We start from the raw sequence: 15714 nt of genomic DNA, 5'->3' as shown, positions 1-15714 counted from the left end.
TCTTTTGACCAATTTGAATTTGGAAACTTTGAATATCTATTACTTGAATATAATTCTGGCCCTAACCAGTCACTAGTGAATTAAAAGAAGTGACTGACTGTCTCTCAAAGTATAGAATGTACTGAACACTGCATGGAATGATGCTTATGATTAGAAAAACTTAAACACTGGTTAATTTGGTAGAAAAAAAAACAGCCAGTCCAGATTTTTATTAAATTTTTGCCAGAAGTAGTGAGTTTTGAGTCAATATAAGTTCATTTTATTCTTTTCTGCCCCTTTTGTACAAGGTTTGTTGGCTTTAGTGAAGCTGAAAGAATACTTATAACTTAGCAGGTACTGTAAGTAGAAAGTAAAGTTATCTGTTCTCAGGATATTCATGAACCAGTGTTGTTGCCCATTGAAGGCACTGCTTAGACTCAAAAACTTAAATAATTCAGGGGGGCTGAAACCAGAAGTTGAACATCTGTCTTGAAGCTTTGGGGCAACTGGCAGTGCTACTCTTGCCCTTTGGTTAAGAAGTCTCTTTTAGTTCAGGAGTCTCCTTTTGCTTCCTTAGCCAAGCTCGGAGCATGAGCGGGCATCCTGAGGCAGCCCAGATGGTACGCCGAGAATTCCAGCTAGATCTCGATGAGATTGAGAATGACAATGGCACAGTCCAATGTGAAATGCCAGAACTTGTGCAGCACAAACTGGATGACATTTTTGAACCAGTCCTTATTCCTGAACCCAAGTAAGTTAACCTCTTTCACGTAGGATAAGCAGTTCATGAGTGCATGTGTGAAAAGAGCTCTCTATGCAGTTATAACTTTTTAGAACTAATTACTACCTGGCTGATAGCAGTTCCTTACTAAGACCTGGATGTAGTGGGGAATTACATAATTCCAACTCACTGGGATCTCTTACAATAAAGATTGAATTTTTCCCTTTGTTCTGCTCTCTAGGATCCGGGCTGTTTCTCCACACTTTGATGATATGCACAGTAACACAGCATCCACAATCAATTTCATTATCTCCCAAGTAGCCAGTGGTGACATCAACACAAGCATCCAAGCTCTAACACAGGTAATGGGGGTGTTACTCATGACAATAATTCCACTGGTGGATATAAAGGCTATAGGAGTGATGGTTGCATACAGGTTGCAGTATTAAAGGAGGCAGGCAGCATTCAGTACCGTGCTGATGAAAAAAGTGCACAGGGATCACTCAAGTCATCACTTGCTTCACAGGATGCATCTCTCTCATAGCCTTACTCTGTATAATTGCCTTCATTCACCAGAGACTGGAGATGCAGAAGTGAGTAAGTAGGGTCCAACTTCAGGGAAACTTACTTAGATTTTAATGGACAAAGGCAAATAAGTAAACGAGATTATCAGACAATAACTACTGTAAATATAACTCAGATGGGGTGAGTGGAGAAAGGAACTAGGTAGTTACTTAGATTGATCGTCAGGGGTTCAAGCAGAAAGGACAGCTACTACAAAAATTCTAGGGTGGGAATGAACATGGCATGTTCAGGGAAACAATACAAGGCCCATGTGTCCAGAGCCTAGTGGGCAAGAGGAGAATGGTACAGAATGAGACCCGGTTATGTAGAGTTTTAAAAGCCTCAGGGTAAGTTGTTTGGAATCTATTTTAAGTGAGATGGGAACAATCAGAAAATTTCAAATAAAGAAGCTACATTTTTTTTAAATTATTCTCTTCTTTCTCTACTTTCCTTCCCTAACAGTTCAGTTCTAAAGCCAATAGGTGGGTAGAGCAAGGTAGGCATCTACCATGTGGCAAGGGAGTGCAAGTGGAGCCATAGTGGCCCAATTTGATGATCTTAGAGCCCAAGCCTTGTGAGGAGGGGTGATGCAAAGCTAGGAGTCAGAGCCCAAGCAGGATGAAGAGGATGTCCACGCAGGCAGGGTGAGGAAGACCTCCACCCTGTGTGTGAGAGGGAAGCAGGGCAGTGTGTTGGTAGCTCAGAATGGGGAGTTAGAGCCAAAGCAGAAGTGAGCATTTGCATGGGAAGAGCTGGTGGCAGAGATAGGGGATTGATTACATACAAAGGGATTGGTCAAAGAAATAAGGAAAATAGGAGCCAAGTTTCCTACTGTCATAGAACAATAATACAAATATGGGAGGGAAGCAAATAGAATGAACTCTGGTACTGGACCAGAAATAGATGCATCATATGAACTCATGGTTTTCAATATGTAGATTTAGAAATAAATATCAATTTAAATATAAGCATGTGGGTATGTATGTGGTATGAATGTATGTTATAGATAATATACATAAATTCACTAGCTCTTGCCACAGAGAGGACCAGAGAACAGCAACACCCCTGCAGCAACAAGCATCCACAAGTTTTGTCTTCTAAATACCATTTTTTACTAAAAGGAATGAGGGCTTTTTGGTGAATGGCTGATTCCAGGGCTAAATCAGGGAAAGTAGAAGATGATCCTGAAACAATTCATACCAAACCGTAAGGATGGGAAGGATGAGCTCAGAGAATGATAGGCACATGTTACCAGTCAGTACCCAGAGGCCAACTGGAACAAACTCTCTGTTTGAAGAAGGGCAGTTTCAGCATCAAAATAAATAAAGATAGTGATGACTTATAACCCAACAAACTGAATAAAATTCAGTAAATTTATTAGAGTCAATAAAATTTAACAAAATAGGAAACTTGCCCTGGCTGGGTAGCTCAGTTGGTTAAAGCGTTGTCCCGATACACCAAGGTTGCGGGTTTGATCCCCAGCCAGCACACATACAAGAAGGAACCAATGAACGCATAAATAGGTGGAACAACAAATCGATGTTCTCTCTCCCTCTCTCTCTTTCTGCCCCTTTCCTCCTTCTTCTCTCTCAAATCAATCAATCAAATAAAATAGGAAACCACAAATCCATTCACATATAAGTTAAAAATTTGAAGAGAAATGGGATATTTATATAGTTTAATAGTACCTCCCCATAAGCTTGAGTGATGTGGCTCAGTAATGAGCATTGACCCATGAACCAAGAGGTCACCAGTTCCATTCCCAGTCAGGGCACATGCCCAGGTTGCAGGCTCAATCCCCAGTAGGGGGCATGCAGGAGGCAGCTAACTGATGTTTTTATCTCTCTATCCCGCTCCCTTTCTCTCTCAAAATGAATAAAAACTTTTTTTTTTTCCTAAGAAAACTACAGGCATATCAGAGCTTTTGTGGGTTTAGTTGTAGACTACTGCAGTAAAGTGAATATCACAATAAAGCGAGTCATAATCTTTTTGCTTGTAGAGGGTCTTGCCTTTGTGAAGCACAGTAACGAAAGCACAATAAGACAAGGAACGCGTATGTTCCTGCTGGCTGTTGGTGTTTCTGTTTCTCCCTCTCCCTCTAAAATCAGTAAAAAAATACATTTTTTTTTATTTATTTTTTTTAATGATGAGAGAGAATCATTGATTGGCTGCCTCCTGCACACCCCACACTAGGGATCAAGCCTGCAACCTGGGCATGTGCCCTGACCAGGAATCGAACTATGACCTCCTGGTCCACGCTCAACCACTGAGCCACGCCGGCTGGGCAAAGATAGTATTTTTTTTTGCATCTGTGTTGAAGCAGTTTTATTGAAAAGTCCTAGTTATATAAAATTATATGTGCTTGGAGGTATACATGGATAAAGAGATAAATGAAAGTAGTACCAGTGGCTTCGTCAACACCAAGAGGAACCATTCGCATTGTAGTCTGTAGTAAAAGTGCCCCGCCCCCTATCCTGGAGTTGTGCAGTTTCTTGGCCCTACATGGAAGGATGGTCACTGAAGATTGACATGATTGTCTCAGGGTGTTATTTATGTAATCACAAAAATAAAGATCTTTTAAAGTAGTGAATGGGAAATGCATGTTTTTCCCATAGTAACATTTTGCCATTAGTGACAATTACTAATCACACCAAAAAGAACACTGGATCAAGATTTGGGAAACCTGAGTTTTGAGTTTGAACTAAATAGTCTAATCTTTCTGAGCCTCACTTTTCTTACCTCATAAATGGGAGATCTTACTCTCAGCCTACTACCCTCAGGGCTATCGGGATGATTAAATTAGATAATGGGTATAAAAACACTAATAAATTAGAGATTTAAACATAGGGATTATTCCCTGAACTAGACATGGAGACTCAGAATAGGAGCTACAACTAATTCACCTAACAGTATCTTGCTCAGTAGGTATTCCTTGAATGATTGAATCCCTAAGGACTCATTGATATGTAAAACGATTGGGTTCTTTTCAAGGTAAGATACTAGACGTGCTTTGCTAATATTACAGAGCTATCTCTTGTAGTATCTTTCTGCTACTTAGAAATGTGAAGCTTGGAAAATACATCTTGGATTTTTGTTATCAGATCGATGAGGTCCTGAGACAGGAAGATAAAGCCGAAGCTATGTCTGGCCATATTGATCAGTTTCTTATAGCCACGTTCATGCAGTTAAGACTCATCTACAACACACATATGGCAGATGAGAAATTGGAGAAGGATGAGATCATCAAGTTGTATAGCTGTATCATTGGCAACATGATTTCGGTAAGGGCACCTCTGCAGATCATGAGCTTCCCTTTAAGTCCCTCACTCCACCTGAGTTGGTACAGATGTTTCAGTGAGTCCTGTGTCACTTATAGAAATGTACACTTCAGCTTACCTTATTGTTGGGTGTTGACGACACTTCAGCTGACCTTGTTAGGATACAAAGTAAAATGCTTACATACTACCTAGAATTCTGCTTCCTGCCAGTTTCTTCATCAGGCATGTAGGCCCTGGCTGGCATTTTACATATATCTGCTCACATTAAAAATACTTCTATAACAGGAATGAAGCACACCAATTAATTACAGCTATTATTGGACGGGGGGAGGGGGAGTGGTGGTATTTTTTCCTAATACTCTGAATTTTTAAGAATACGATATAATCATTTACTAGAACAGCCACCCATGTTTATCTTCCTTGCCATGTATATTGAGTTACATGCCTATAACAGTTATGATTGGATAGCTCTTTCAGATAGAGAGCCTAGCCCGGGAAGCTTCCACTGGAGTGCTGAAAGACCTGATGCATGGCCTCATCACCTTAATGCTGGATTCTCGAATTGAAGATCTGGAGGAAGGACAACAGGTGATCCGCTCCGTGAATCTCTTAGTGGTGAAGGTTTTGGAGAAGTCGGACCAGACCAACATCCTGAGGTATAGCGTTCTCTCAGCATTACAGCCTAGAACAGCCCCTCTTTTGTCTGCCCATAGAAAACAGAAGGCACTGGATCAGTTGTAACTTTAGGTTTGCCTGATAAATTGATTTATTACTCTTTCCTCAAGAATCAAAGGTATTCCAACCTGAGACAGCAGCTATAACTAATAACTCAGTAAAGAACTGCAGTAAGACAGTGAGTAGCAATGAGTTTTCTAGACTAGGGCTGTGAAGTGTGTCAGTTACCACTCTTTTATGTACATTTCTCTCTCAGCAAACAGTGACAAAAATTACCAAGTAGTAATTTATAAAACTTAAATGATTGATGTCCATTTTCTTACCAGTAATAACTGAATGTCGAATTATTTGATCCATGAGCTCTCAGTTTATTAGATGGGTAGAGAATATTTACACTTGGCCTTTCAATTACTAATTTATTTATAATGCAAATTTCAAACTTATTAATGCTGTTTTGTTGGGGTTTTTTCCTAGTGCTCTACTTGTTTTGCTTCAAGACAGCCTGCTAGCAACAGCCAGTTCTCCCAAATTCTCAGAGCTTGTTATGAAGGTGAAGTTGAAATAATTTGATCTCTTTCAAAGATGCAAAACTTTATTAAAGTGTGGGGAAAGAAGAGTTGGAACTAAGACATAGACTCAAATCGACCAAGACACACCTGAAAAATACAGTTGGTCTTTATTTTCCCTTCCTCCAACCTAGCTCAGGCCTAAATCATTCCCGGCCTGAGCTAGGGTGGAGGAAGGGAAAATAAACAGTGAAAAGGAAGAACTATTTTGTAAATATCCCACCAATTCTTCTAGAATCAAAAGAAGTTTCATTTATTTTGGGGGGAAAGATAACTATAGCCCAATAAATATTTTGGTCTCTTTAATGGAAGAACTCCAAATGTACATATCTATAACATTATAATACTATTGTTACACTGTAATAGTGTAAAATATTTGTCTCCTTGGGTTAGATTTTGGTAAGCAATGTGAACTACCCTACTAGTACTCTCAGGTACCAAGCAAACTCAAGACAGTTTCCACATGTTCTTATTATTTAAGGCCCTATCTCTAGGTCTAGGAAGTAGGAAGGAGAAGTATCTGAGATGATTAGATGGATGATTTGTTACACTTTAGCTAGTGACATGGTTGAAGTAAGTAAAATTTTTCATTTTTAGCAGCCACACTTGAAAGATCTGAGTGCCACATTTATATCCCTGACATTTTTAGAAGTGATCCCAGAGCTTAAGGAAGATGAATGGTGACAAATTATCCTCATTCTTCAGTCACTCCCTCTAACTTTTGTTCCTTTTTCCAATAGTGTCTCTGGAGAATGGTTCGACTGTTGCCTGATACCATCAATAGCATTAATCTGGACAGAATTCTTCTGGATATACACATTTTCATGAAGGTCTTCCCCAAAGAGAAACTGAAGCAGTGCAAAAGTGAATTTCCCATAAGGACCCTAAAGACACTGCTGCACACTTTATGCAAATTAAAAGGGCCCAAGGTGAGTGAGAATAGCAACCAATCTCTGAGGGCATTTGAGAGAACATCGTGGAAAGAGCACTGCTGCTATTTGAATGTGCTCATGTCTCCTTCAGATCCTAGACCACCTGACCATGATTGATAACAAGAACGAGTCTGAGCTGGAGGCCCACCTCTGCCGGATGATGAAGCACAGTATGGACCAGTCAGGGAGCAAGTCAGATAAGGAAACAGAAAAGGGAGCATCTCGAATCGTGAGTGGCCTGACTTGAAAGGTTGAGGGAAGTGAGGTTGTCTGGAAGTAATCTTGTCAAAGGCATGGGGATTGGTCCAGTCTTACTCTTCTGCTGTGGTGCTATAACCATTTCCACCTTGAAAATTTCAAATATAAACTATTTATTTGTTGGTCCCTAAGAAAGTTTCTTTGTGCCTAAGGCATTGTCACCAGATAAATCCAATGTGAACTCTATTTAGGGAGGACTGAGCCAGATCCTTTCTCTTCAAGTTTAGTTGAAACCTGAGACTAGAGGCTTTCAGTAACCCAGTGTCATTGGGTCTGCTGCAGACCCTGCAGCACTGGTGTTTCTGTCATCTGCAGGAGCAAACCAGAAAGTCTGGATTTTGAGCTATTTTCAGTTCTTACCCAATCTTTGGTTCCTAATTAATAACTCAAGTCTAACCAACCAATCTTCCCTTGTGTCTTTCAACTTTTCAGGATGAAAAATCATCAAAGGCCAAAGTGAATGATTTCTTAGCTGAGATTTTTAAGAAGATTGGCTCTAAAGAGAATACTAAAGAGGTGAGAGGGAAAAGATTGAGCCAGATGGGGATCTGTGTTATGGAAAAGTGTCACTAACATCCACCCCACCTCTTTCTTTTTCTCGTTAACCAGGGCTTAGCAGAGTTATATGAATATAAGAAGAAATATTCAGATGCCGACATTGAACCGTTTCTGAAAAATTCCTCACAGTTCTTTCAGAGCTATGTTGAGAGAGGCCTTCGGGTGATTGAGATGGAGAGGGAGGGCAAAGGCCGTATTCCCAGTTCAACAGGTATGGTTTCCTCTAGGAGCTCCAGGAATAAGCTCAAATTAGCTCCCAGCTCAGGAACTGGGGTTTTGATTTGTTTAAATGTATAATCATGCACCTCAGTACTTAATGGTCATCAGTAACGTTCACATTGCTCCAGACGGTCAACTCTGTCACCTACCTTGACTCATCATCAGTGTTTGACAGTGGCATCTCCCTGCCCTTGAAACAGTTTCTTCCCTGGGCTTCGTGCTCTCTTGGTTTCCACCCACCTTGCTGGCTGTTCCTCCTGGACCTGACTGATTCTTCCTGTCCCTGATCTCTGTGTTGGAGTCCCCCGGAGTTCAGTCCATGATCGATCATCTCTTCTTTCTTACTCTCACTTCCTTAACTAATCCATCTACTTTCATCACTTTAAATAGCATTTTTATATGCCAGCAAGACCCAGTTTGTTTAGTGTCAAGCTCAGACCTCCTTCCTGATCTTGACTGATATATATACATACTACATGACATCTCTGTTTGGGGTTTCTAGCTCCTGCTGTTCCCTCAAACCTGCTTCATTTGCATTCTTCTCCCTCTCAGCTGATGGCACCCTTGTCCTAATTTACTCAGACTCACAGCTTGAGTCTTCTCTTCCTCTCTGTCAGGAGATCCTTTGGCTTTACCTGCAAACTGTATGCAGAATCCACCCACACTTCCCATCACCTTCATTGCTGCTGCCCCGGTCTGGATTGGAACACTCTCCTCCTAATTTCCCGCTTCCACTCTCGTCTCCCTATATTATTTCCACACACAGCATCAAAAAGAAGTTTCTCAAACATTTTCCAAAGGCTCTCCCTTTCATTCAGCAAAGGCAAAAAGCCCTATGAGGTCCTGCATTATATGGCCCCCTGGTACCTCTAGAACCTCATCACCTGCTATTTCCCCTGACTTTCATTCCACTCTAGCCCTACCAGCCCCCTTGCTGTTTCTTGAACACACCAGACACACGCCTTCTTAGGGCCTTTGCTCTGGCTGCTGCTTATGCATACATTGCTCTTTCCCAAGACAGCCTATGGCCAGCCCTTTCCTCCTTAAGGTCTTTGTTCAAATACCACTAGCTCAGTGAGCCCTTATTTACAACTTGAAACCTACCCCTCACCCTCCATAGCACTCAACCACCTCTAACATGCCATACATTGTGGTACTTGTTAGGTTAATTGGTGTTTATCTGACTGCTAGAATTGAAAATCCACAAGGGTAAAGATTGTTTTGTTACTGGCACATAGTAAACACTCAGTACATATTTGTTGAATGATATGAATAAATGCTTATCCCAATGTTAAGCTGAAATATACTGTTCCCACAGTAAAAAAAAAAAAAAAAGCCAGTATCTGAGAATTACTGCTCACAGGATCTATAGACAAAAGGAAGACTTAAGAGGAAGACTTAAGACTGATGTTCATAGAAAATAGCTGTCAAAAGCCTTAAACGCAAGAAAAACCCATCTGCAAGAGTTTCCTCTCACCATGCAGAGTAGAACTCGCACATTTGTCCTGCATTTGGTTCTCTCCGAGTTCAGGGAACTGTACCTACTCTTACATTTTAGAATCTGTTTGCCTATAAAACTGTTCCTTTTGTGGGTTTCAGATTCCACTTGTGTTCTCTCTCACCGGGTGTCTTCAATTGTGTTTGTTCTTTTGCATCGTTTTTATTGTTTTTAACACCTTAAAGAGTTTATTTCTTGAATCATAGTGAGTAGAATGTCTAACAGAATTCTGCTGATGTTCAAGGTTTAATTGATGCTTTTGGCCTAAACAGCATATGTGCAACATAAGCATGTGACCTCACTGATTACTGAATGCTTTCAAAATGCCTTAGTGTTTGAACATCCATTATTGCTGGCTTTTCCCTTATTCTTCATTCATTTTCACCCTCTCAGTGTTCTCATCTGTACATCAAAGGTTTCCTTTTTCCCTAGAGTGACCTGTTTTACTTTCCTGTTGACAATAAGGGAGTGTATCCTCCCAGTACTTGATCATTTAGCTTATGTAATGCATTTTCATTGATATCAAGTAGGTCATTTTAAATGCCTGCATGTTGTGATTGTTTCTTCAGAAACTTAGACACTGTGGTGGATTTTTTGGTTTTGGTTTTCCCTCTCCTACCAGAGTATTGGTTTCAGTGCTGGGAATTCACATCCTATCTCCTAGCCCTTCTCTGGGTGTTTGTTGGACACCTCAGTTTCGATGCTTTTCCATGCATATACTGTAACCCTGAGCTTCTTGCTGTGCTCCCAGTTTGAATAAGAGCTCTCCTCTTGTTTCCCGTGGTCCGAACCTGGTCTAAGTCTTCCAAACATTTAAAGTCTTTAGCTTCTTTAGTTGGGCACTGGACATATACTCCGGAGTAGCTTAGGTTTTCTGGGTTGCCCAGGGCAGCTGTGGGCTTACAGGCTTACAACCCTGCATAGCCCAGGATGTAGATGGCCCAGCTTACATCCACTCCTCTGCATCAGTTCTTGGGAATTCTCACTAAGCTTATCCTGTATATTTCTGAGTACCTTTATGATTAACTCCGGGAGGATTCCAGTGGATTTTTTAGTCATGAAGTACCATGGCTATCTCCAGGCCCCAAATTATTCCCTTTGGTGGCAGATTAACGAGGGTAGCCTAAAAGTGGGGGGTATGTATATCTGAACATTCTTTCTACATTTCCTCTCTAGGCATCTCCTCTCAGGTGGAGGTTACATGTGTGCCTGCTCCCACAAGCACAGTGTCTTCCATCGCTAACACAAATGGAGAAGAGGTGGGACCTTCTGTCTACCTGGAAAGGCTAAAAATCCTCCGACAGCGATGTGGCCTGGACAATACAAAGGTACTGCTCCTTTCCTTTTATGTGGGCCAGGGAGATAGTGACAAGCAGGGCAGGGACAGGTTTTCCCAGAGAAGCAACCCAGTCATGGTATATGTTGTTCCAGGGCCACCTCTTGCCCTTAGACAATGACTCTTTTTCTCTCGACAGCAAGAAGACCGACCTCCGTTGACCTCTTTGCTCTCCAAACCAGCCGTTCCTACCGTTGCCTCTTCCACAGACATGCTGCACAGCAAACTCTCTCAGCTCCGGGAGTCCCGGGAGCAGCACCAGCATTCAGACCTGGATTCTAACCAGTCTCACTCTTCAGGAACCATGACCACATCCTCCTCCTCCACAGCTAACATTGATGACTTGAAAAAAAGACTGGAAAGAATAAAGAGCAGTCGCAAATGAAGCTGCCCCCCTCCTGGCACCCTGCAGCTTTAGTTTACTAAACTAGAGTCCTCATAGTTTACAGCGGCCTCGGCGAGCCTAGTGTACACGAACCGGTTGTTTGTATCAGCCGTGGGTCTGGGGAGGAGTCGTGGCACAAATATCTGTACATACTCTGCTTCCCCATCAGCACTGCCTCTCCAGAGGACTGTGTTAGTTTAGTGTACAGACCTGTAAACAGCGGCCCTCCACTCAGCTCAGACTGGTTTCCGTAGCCCTTTTCTTTTTAATGCTCATTTGTAAAGTTGTCCTAATCTTTCCTAGCTTTTAACTATTAGGAATTCTTTAATAGTTTCCCTTTGAGTTTGTGAGCTCTTCTCCCTGTAGCCCTGAAGGGTTACTGTATTCTGTATGAATGCATGGCATGATACAACTAATTTAAAAGTCTTTTATAAATAAAGTTTGCATTAACTATACCTGCTCCCAAGATGCTCCATATCTGGGCATGTTGGGCACCTCTCACCTGTTCTAGAGACCAGGTGAATATTCAGCCAGTTAGAGAAAGATTAAAACGACTTGCCTAAGGAGCACCACCTTTCCTTGGCTCCCAGACGAGGCACTGCCTTTTGCTTTTTTGGAACAGGAGGAACTCACCTTTCCTGCTTTCCACAAGCAGCTCCTAGGGAAGCAAAGGAATCTCATTCTCTCTGTGAGGCTTGGTCATGGCTTCCCTCCCATCATCACCATGGTTCCAAGGAGTTTGTAGGCTTCCTGCCACTTTGCTGCCCAAATGCACGTGAGATTGTGCCCAGAGATTGGCTAGGCTACCTGGTTGTCACATGGTGTCTGAATTCAGGTCATTAGACCAAAGGATATGGGAGAGGTTAGGAGCTTCCTGCCCAGTTGGAGTTTAAGTCTAAGTCTGAGTCTGAGTCTAAGTCTACACTAACAGTTGTTTCCCACTCAGTCGGAGTGAAGACCACACAGTGAACTGAGGAGTCAGCTCTGGAAGAAAACTCCACAGGGCTTCTCCATAGTCAGAAACACTCTTAAGTACTAAGAAGTTCTAGATTTAGATGGAAGACTTTTTGGGCAATCATCAGGTTCAAAGGCACTTTTCTAGACTACCTTTTACTCAACTGGTATTCAAGAAATGAAGGTTGGTGGAAATCCTCTTGGTTCCAGTCATGATTTTCAGGTGGCCCCTACATTGCCTGCAATGAAACTTGCCGCTCTCTCTTAGGGTTGCTAAAGGGAAGTTGGAGGATGCTATAGTAGAAGGATATATTTAGAAAGAAAGGCTAATTTGAAAAACCAAATGATGCAGAGCTCACAGTGCTGACGGCTATACTGCAAAGGAAGCAGTCTTGTGAGGATGTGCACCCTTATTTAAAAAGCAGATTTGCAGTATTATAATTCTATTTTTATATATGGGGTTTTTTTTATTGATTTCAGAGGAAGGGAGAGAGGGAGAGATAGAAACATCAATGATGAAAGAGAATCTTTGATTGGCTGCCTCCTACACACCCCCTACTGGGGATTGAGCCTGCATCCTGGACATGTGCCCCTGACCGGAATCTAACCTGGGACCGTTCAGTCTGCAGGCTGACGCTCTATCCACTGAGCCAAACCAGCTAGGACTGGAAAATTGTAATTCTTAATCCCTTCCTCCTGCTCTGGTTACAGCTCTGGGCTGGGAAGATCCTGCTCAGGGATGGCCCTTCTCAATACAGTCCTCCAGATAGCTACCATCTGATTAGCATTTCACACCAGGGAAACTCACTGCCATACCTGTCGTAGGCTGTAGGGCCTAGTTCCCCCTCAGTCATACATGCGCCCAACAGGAACAGCAATATGTACAACAGATCAAATGAACTGAAAATAAGTAAGGATATAGATGACTTAAAGGACAAGTAAAAAGGTACATTTATGAATATATCTCCCCTCTCACCTTATCTGGTAATGGTACCGGCTCTACCTGAGCTGCCCATGAATAGCACTGGGAGCAATGAGGCTCACAGAGTCACTTTTATTGAGAACTAAAGTTTTAGGAACAAACCACAAAAATAATTCTTTCCCTGGATTGGTTTCTGTGATCTTACAGTGAGGAGCCTAGAATGTGGATGGTCCTCTAACTTTCAGACCGATCAATGACCTTCTGTATCCACTTCTTCAGGCGGAACACATGTGTGTAGAAGCCATATTTTCCATTCCTGTCACAGCCTTCACCCCACGAGACGATGCCCATTTGATACCAGCGGTTGTTATAGGGGCTCTAAGGAAGAAACATGAGATTTTCAATTGTCAAGTCCATGGTAGTGTCAGCGTTGCCCTATCAGGTAACTACTTCTGAATTCTGGGGTCCCTCCTTACCCACCCCACCAACAGATCTACCCACCAGCGGCAGGCCTTAGAGAAGCTAGCTTACCTTCATGACAAAGGGTCCCCCACTGTCACCTTCACAAGCATCCCCTCGTTTCCCTTCATCGGGCTTGTAACCTTGAGAGAGAACAGCAGTACTCAGGAGCATAGCGCATACTCCAGCCCCTTCTAGAGACATACCAGATGAGTGTCCACTTGACCTCTTCTCATCATCCGTAACTCTTCATTTTCTCACCCCACACCAATTCTTGTACAAATCTTGTCAGCGATTTCCTCACTATATCCCACTATGTCCCAAATCCAACCACTTCTCACCACTTCTACACTGGTCACATCACATGCACCTCTACCCCGGAACTAATTTTGCTTTTGCCCACCTACAATCAGTTTTCCACTCAACAGGTAGGACTTAAAAAATATGTTAGACTTACAGGTAGCTGAGCGCAGTGGTGGTGCTGCCTTTATTCAAACCTCACCACATACCCTCCACAAACAATGCGGAACAACAGAAACTACACAAAAACTGCACCTCGCCCTAGCCAGTTTGGCTCATTGGATAGAGCACTGGCCTGCAGACTGAAGGGTCCCGGGTTCAATTCCAGTCAAGGACACATGCCCAGGTTTCAGGCTCAATCCCCAATAGGGGGTGTGCAAGAGGCAGCCAACCAATAATTCCCTCTCATTGATGTTTCTCTCTCTCCTCCTTTCCTCTCTGAAATCAATAAAATATGTATATTTATATAACAAACAAAAACACCACACCTCCAGCATAACTACAATACAGAGAGCACCCAAACTTCAACCCTAATATATCTAATTAGTGGTGATGAGAATGGGATACAAAAGTGAGTGTGATTGACATATAAACCCAGTTGAAATGTAAACCCTTGTAAATAACCCCAAATCTACACAATGAATAAAAGAAAACTAAATAGATCTATTCAAAGATACTATAGGGAAACATAAAATGAGGATTAAAACACCTCAGCTAATAAAAACCCTCCCCCATGAAACAAAACAATTAAATTTCCTCAAATTTTTGGACTGTGAAAAAACACCTTGACTCAGAAATTCAAAAATTAAAAATAAGTGGACAGCCCTGGCTGGTTTGGCTCAGTAGATAGAGAGTGTCAACTGCTGGCTGAAGGGTCTCGGGTCTGATTCTGGTCAAGGGCACGTACCTTGGTTGAAGGCTTGATCAGCCCTGGTCTGGGTGCATGTGGGAAGCAACCAATTGATGGGTCTCTCTCACATCAGTGTTTCTCTTTCTCTCTCTCCCCCTCCCTTCCACTCTCTAAAAATCAATGGAAAAATATCCTCGGGTGAGGATTAACAAAAATGGACAAAACAATAAGAAAAATGCAAAGCAAAAGAGTGGTTGAAATGGAACTCAGACCAAAGAAGAAATTTGAGTCCCTCAAGAACTAAGTAATAAAAAAGAATATTTACAATATCAAAAAAAACTGCACAGAAATAAAAACATTGAGTGTACATATTGAAAGATCCACTGAGCACCAGGCAACACTGGCCTGAAACCCTCAACTCTGAAGAAAAAACCTCAAGGCCTCCAAGCAAAAAGACCAGATACATTACCAGGTCCAAAGAATCATACCGACATCAGACTTTTCAAAAACTACATACAAAGTAAACAATAAAGCCATCATTTTCAAAAAATTCAAGGAAGGAAAATGTGAACCACAGATTTTATATGCCACCACGCTGATTGTCAGGCTACAGAAAAACAATTATATAAGAGCTCAGGAAGTTCTATGCTCAAAACCCTTCTTGAAGAATCTACTAGCAGATGAGCTTCATCCAACCAAGAGATTAGTGCTTCAGCAAAAGGACCAATGTTCTGACAAGTAGAAAAAAATGCAGCTCAAAATGAGAGAAGAGAAAGGAAAGTAAACTCACTGTTAGATAGCCAGTGGGTGGGAGTTACAATTAAGTTATATAAGAAAAGGAGCCCAACCGGTTTGGCTCAGTGGATAGAGCATTGGCCTGTGGACTGAAGGGTCCCAGGTTCAATTCTGATCAAGGGCACATGCCCAGGTTGCAGGATTGATGCTCGATCCCCAGTAGGGGACATGGGGGTCGTGCAGGAGGCAACTGATCAATGATTCTCTCTCATTGATGTTTCTCTCTCCCTCTCCCTTCCTCTCTGAAATCAATAAAAACATATTAAAAAATAAAATAAATGGCATTCTTAAAAAAAAGAAAAGAAAAGGAACTAAGGGCATTTCAAAAAGGTGTAAGTCCAAAGATGATCAGTAGAACAAAAATGTAAACCTTCCTAAACATATATTTTCTTAAAAGATCACATAGGGGAAAACACAGCAAATGAAGCACGATACATGTAAATATTATAAAATAATGAAGTAATG

At 41.8% G+C, this 15714-nt stretch overlaps 2 protein-coding genes across 5 annotated transcripts in view; one reads left to right on the top strand and one right to left on the bottom strand.

Annotated features, from left to right (window-relative positions):
• Window positions 1-11424, top strand: part of CKAP5 (cytoskeleton associated protein 5) — a 116478-nt gene extending 105054 nt beyond the window's left edge. For all 4 annotated transcript variants that reach the window (XM_005870798.2, XM_005870795.2, XM_005870797.2 and 1 more), the window contains 11 exons: window positions 557-730; window positions 942-1062; window positions 4366-4545; window positions 5011-5198; window positions 5692-5767; window positions 6524-6712; window positions 6807-6944; window positions 7406-7489; window positions 7583-7742; window positions 10425-10576; window positions 10724-11424. In XM_005870798.2, coding sequence (XP_005870860.1) covers window positions 557-730; window positions 942-1062; window positions 4366-4545; window positions 5011-5198; window positions 5692-5767; window positions 6524-6712; window positions 6807-6944; window positions 7406-7489; window positions 7583-7742; window positions 10425-10576; window positions 10724-10969 — 1708 coding nt within the window. In that variant the 3' untranslated portion in view covers window positions 10970-11424. The remainder of the gene's footprint in view (window positions 1-556; window positions 731-941; window positions 1063-4365; window positions 4546-5010; window positions 5199-5691; window positions 5768-6523; window positions 6713-6806; window positions 6945-7405; window positions 7490-7582; window positions 7743-10424; window positions 10577-10723) is intronic.
• Window positions 11425-12957: 1533 nt separating this feature from the next.
• F2 (coagulation factor II (thrombin)) overlaps window positions 12958-15714 on the bottom strand; it is a 17672-nt gene continuing 14915 nt past the window's right edge. The window contains exons 13-14 of the mRNA XM_005870794.2: window positions 13377-13447; window positions 12958-13223 (exon numbers count right to left, since the gene is read on the bottom strand). Of these exons, the coding sequence (XP_005870856.1) occupies window positions 13080-13223; window positions 13377-13447 (215 nt within the window). The 3' untranslated portion in view covers window positions 12958-13079. The remainder of the gene's footprint in view (window positions 13224-13376; window positions 13448-15714) is intronic.

The sequence above is a fragment of the Myotis brandtii genome, unplaced genomic scaffold, assembly GCF_000412655.1.
Source record: "Myotis brandtii unplaced genomic scaffold, ASM41265v1 scaffold324, whole genome shotgun sequence".
Lineage (NCBI taxonomy): Eukaryota > Metazoa > Chordata > Mammalia > Chiroptera > Vespertilionidae > Myotis > Myotis brandtii.
Note: the sequence above shows the minus strand (reverse complement) of the source record. Positions and strands in the feature narration are given on the sequence as shown.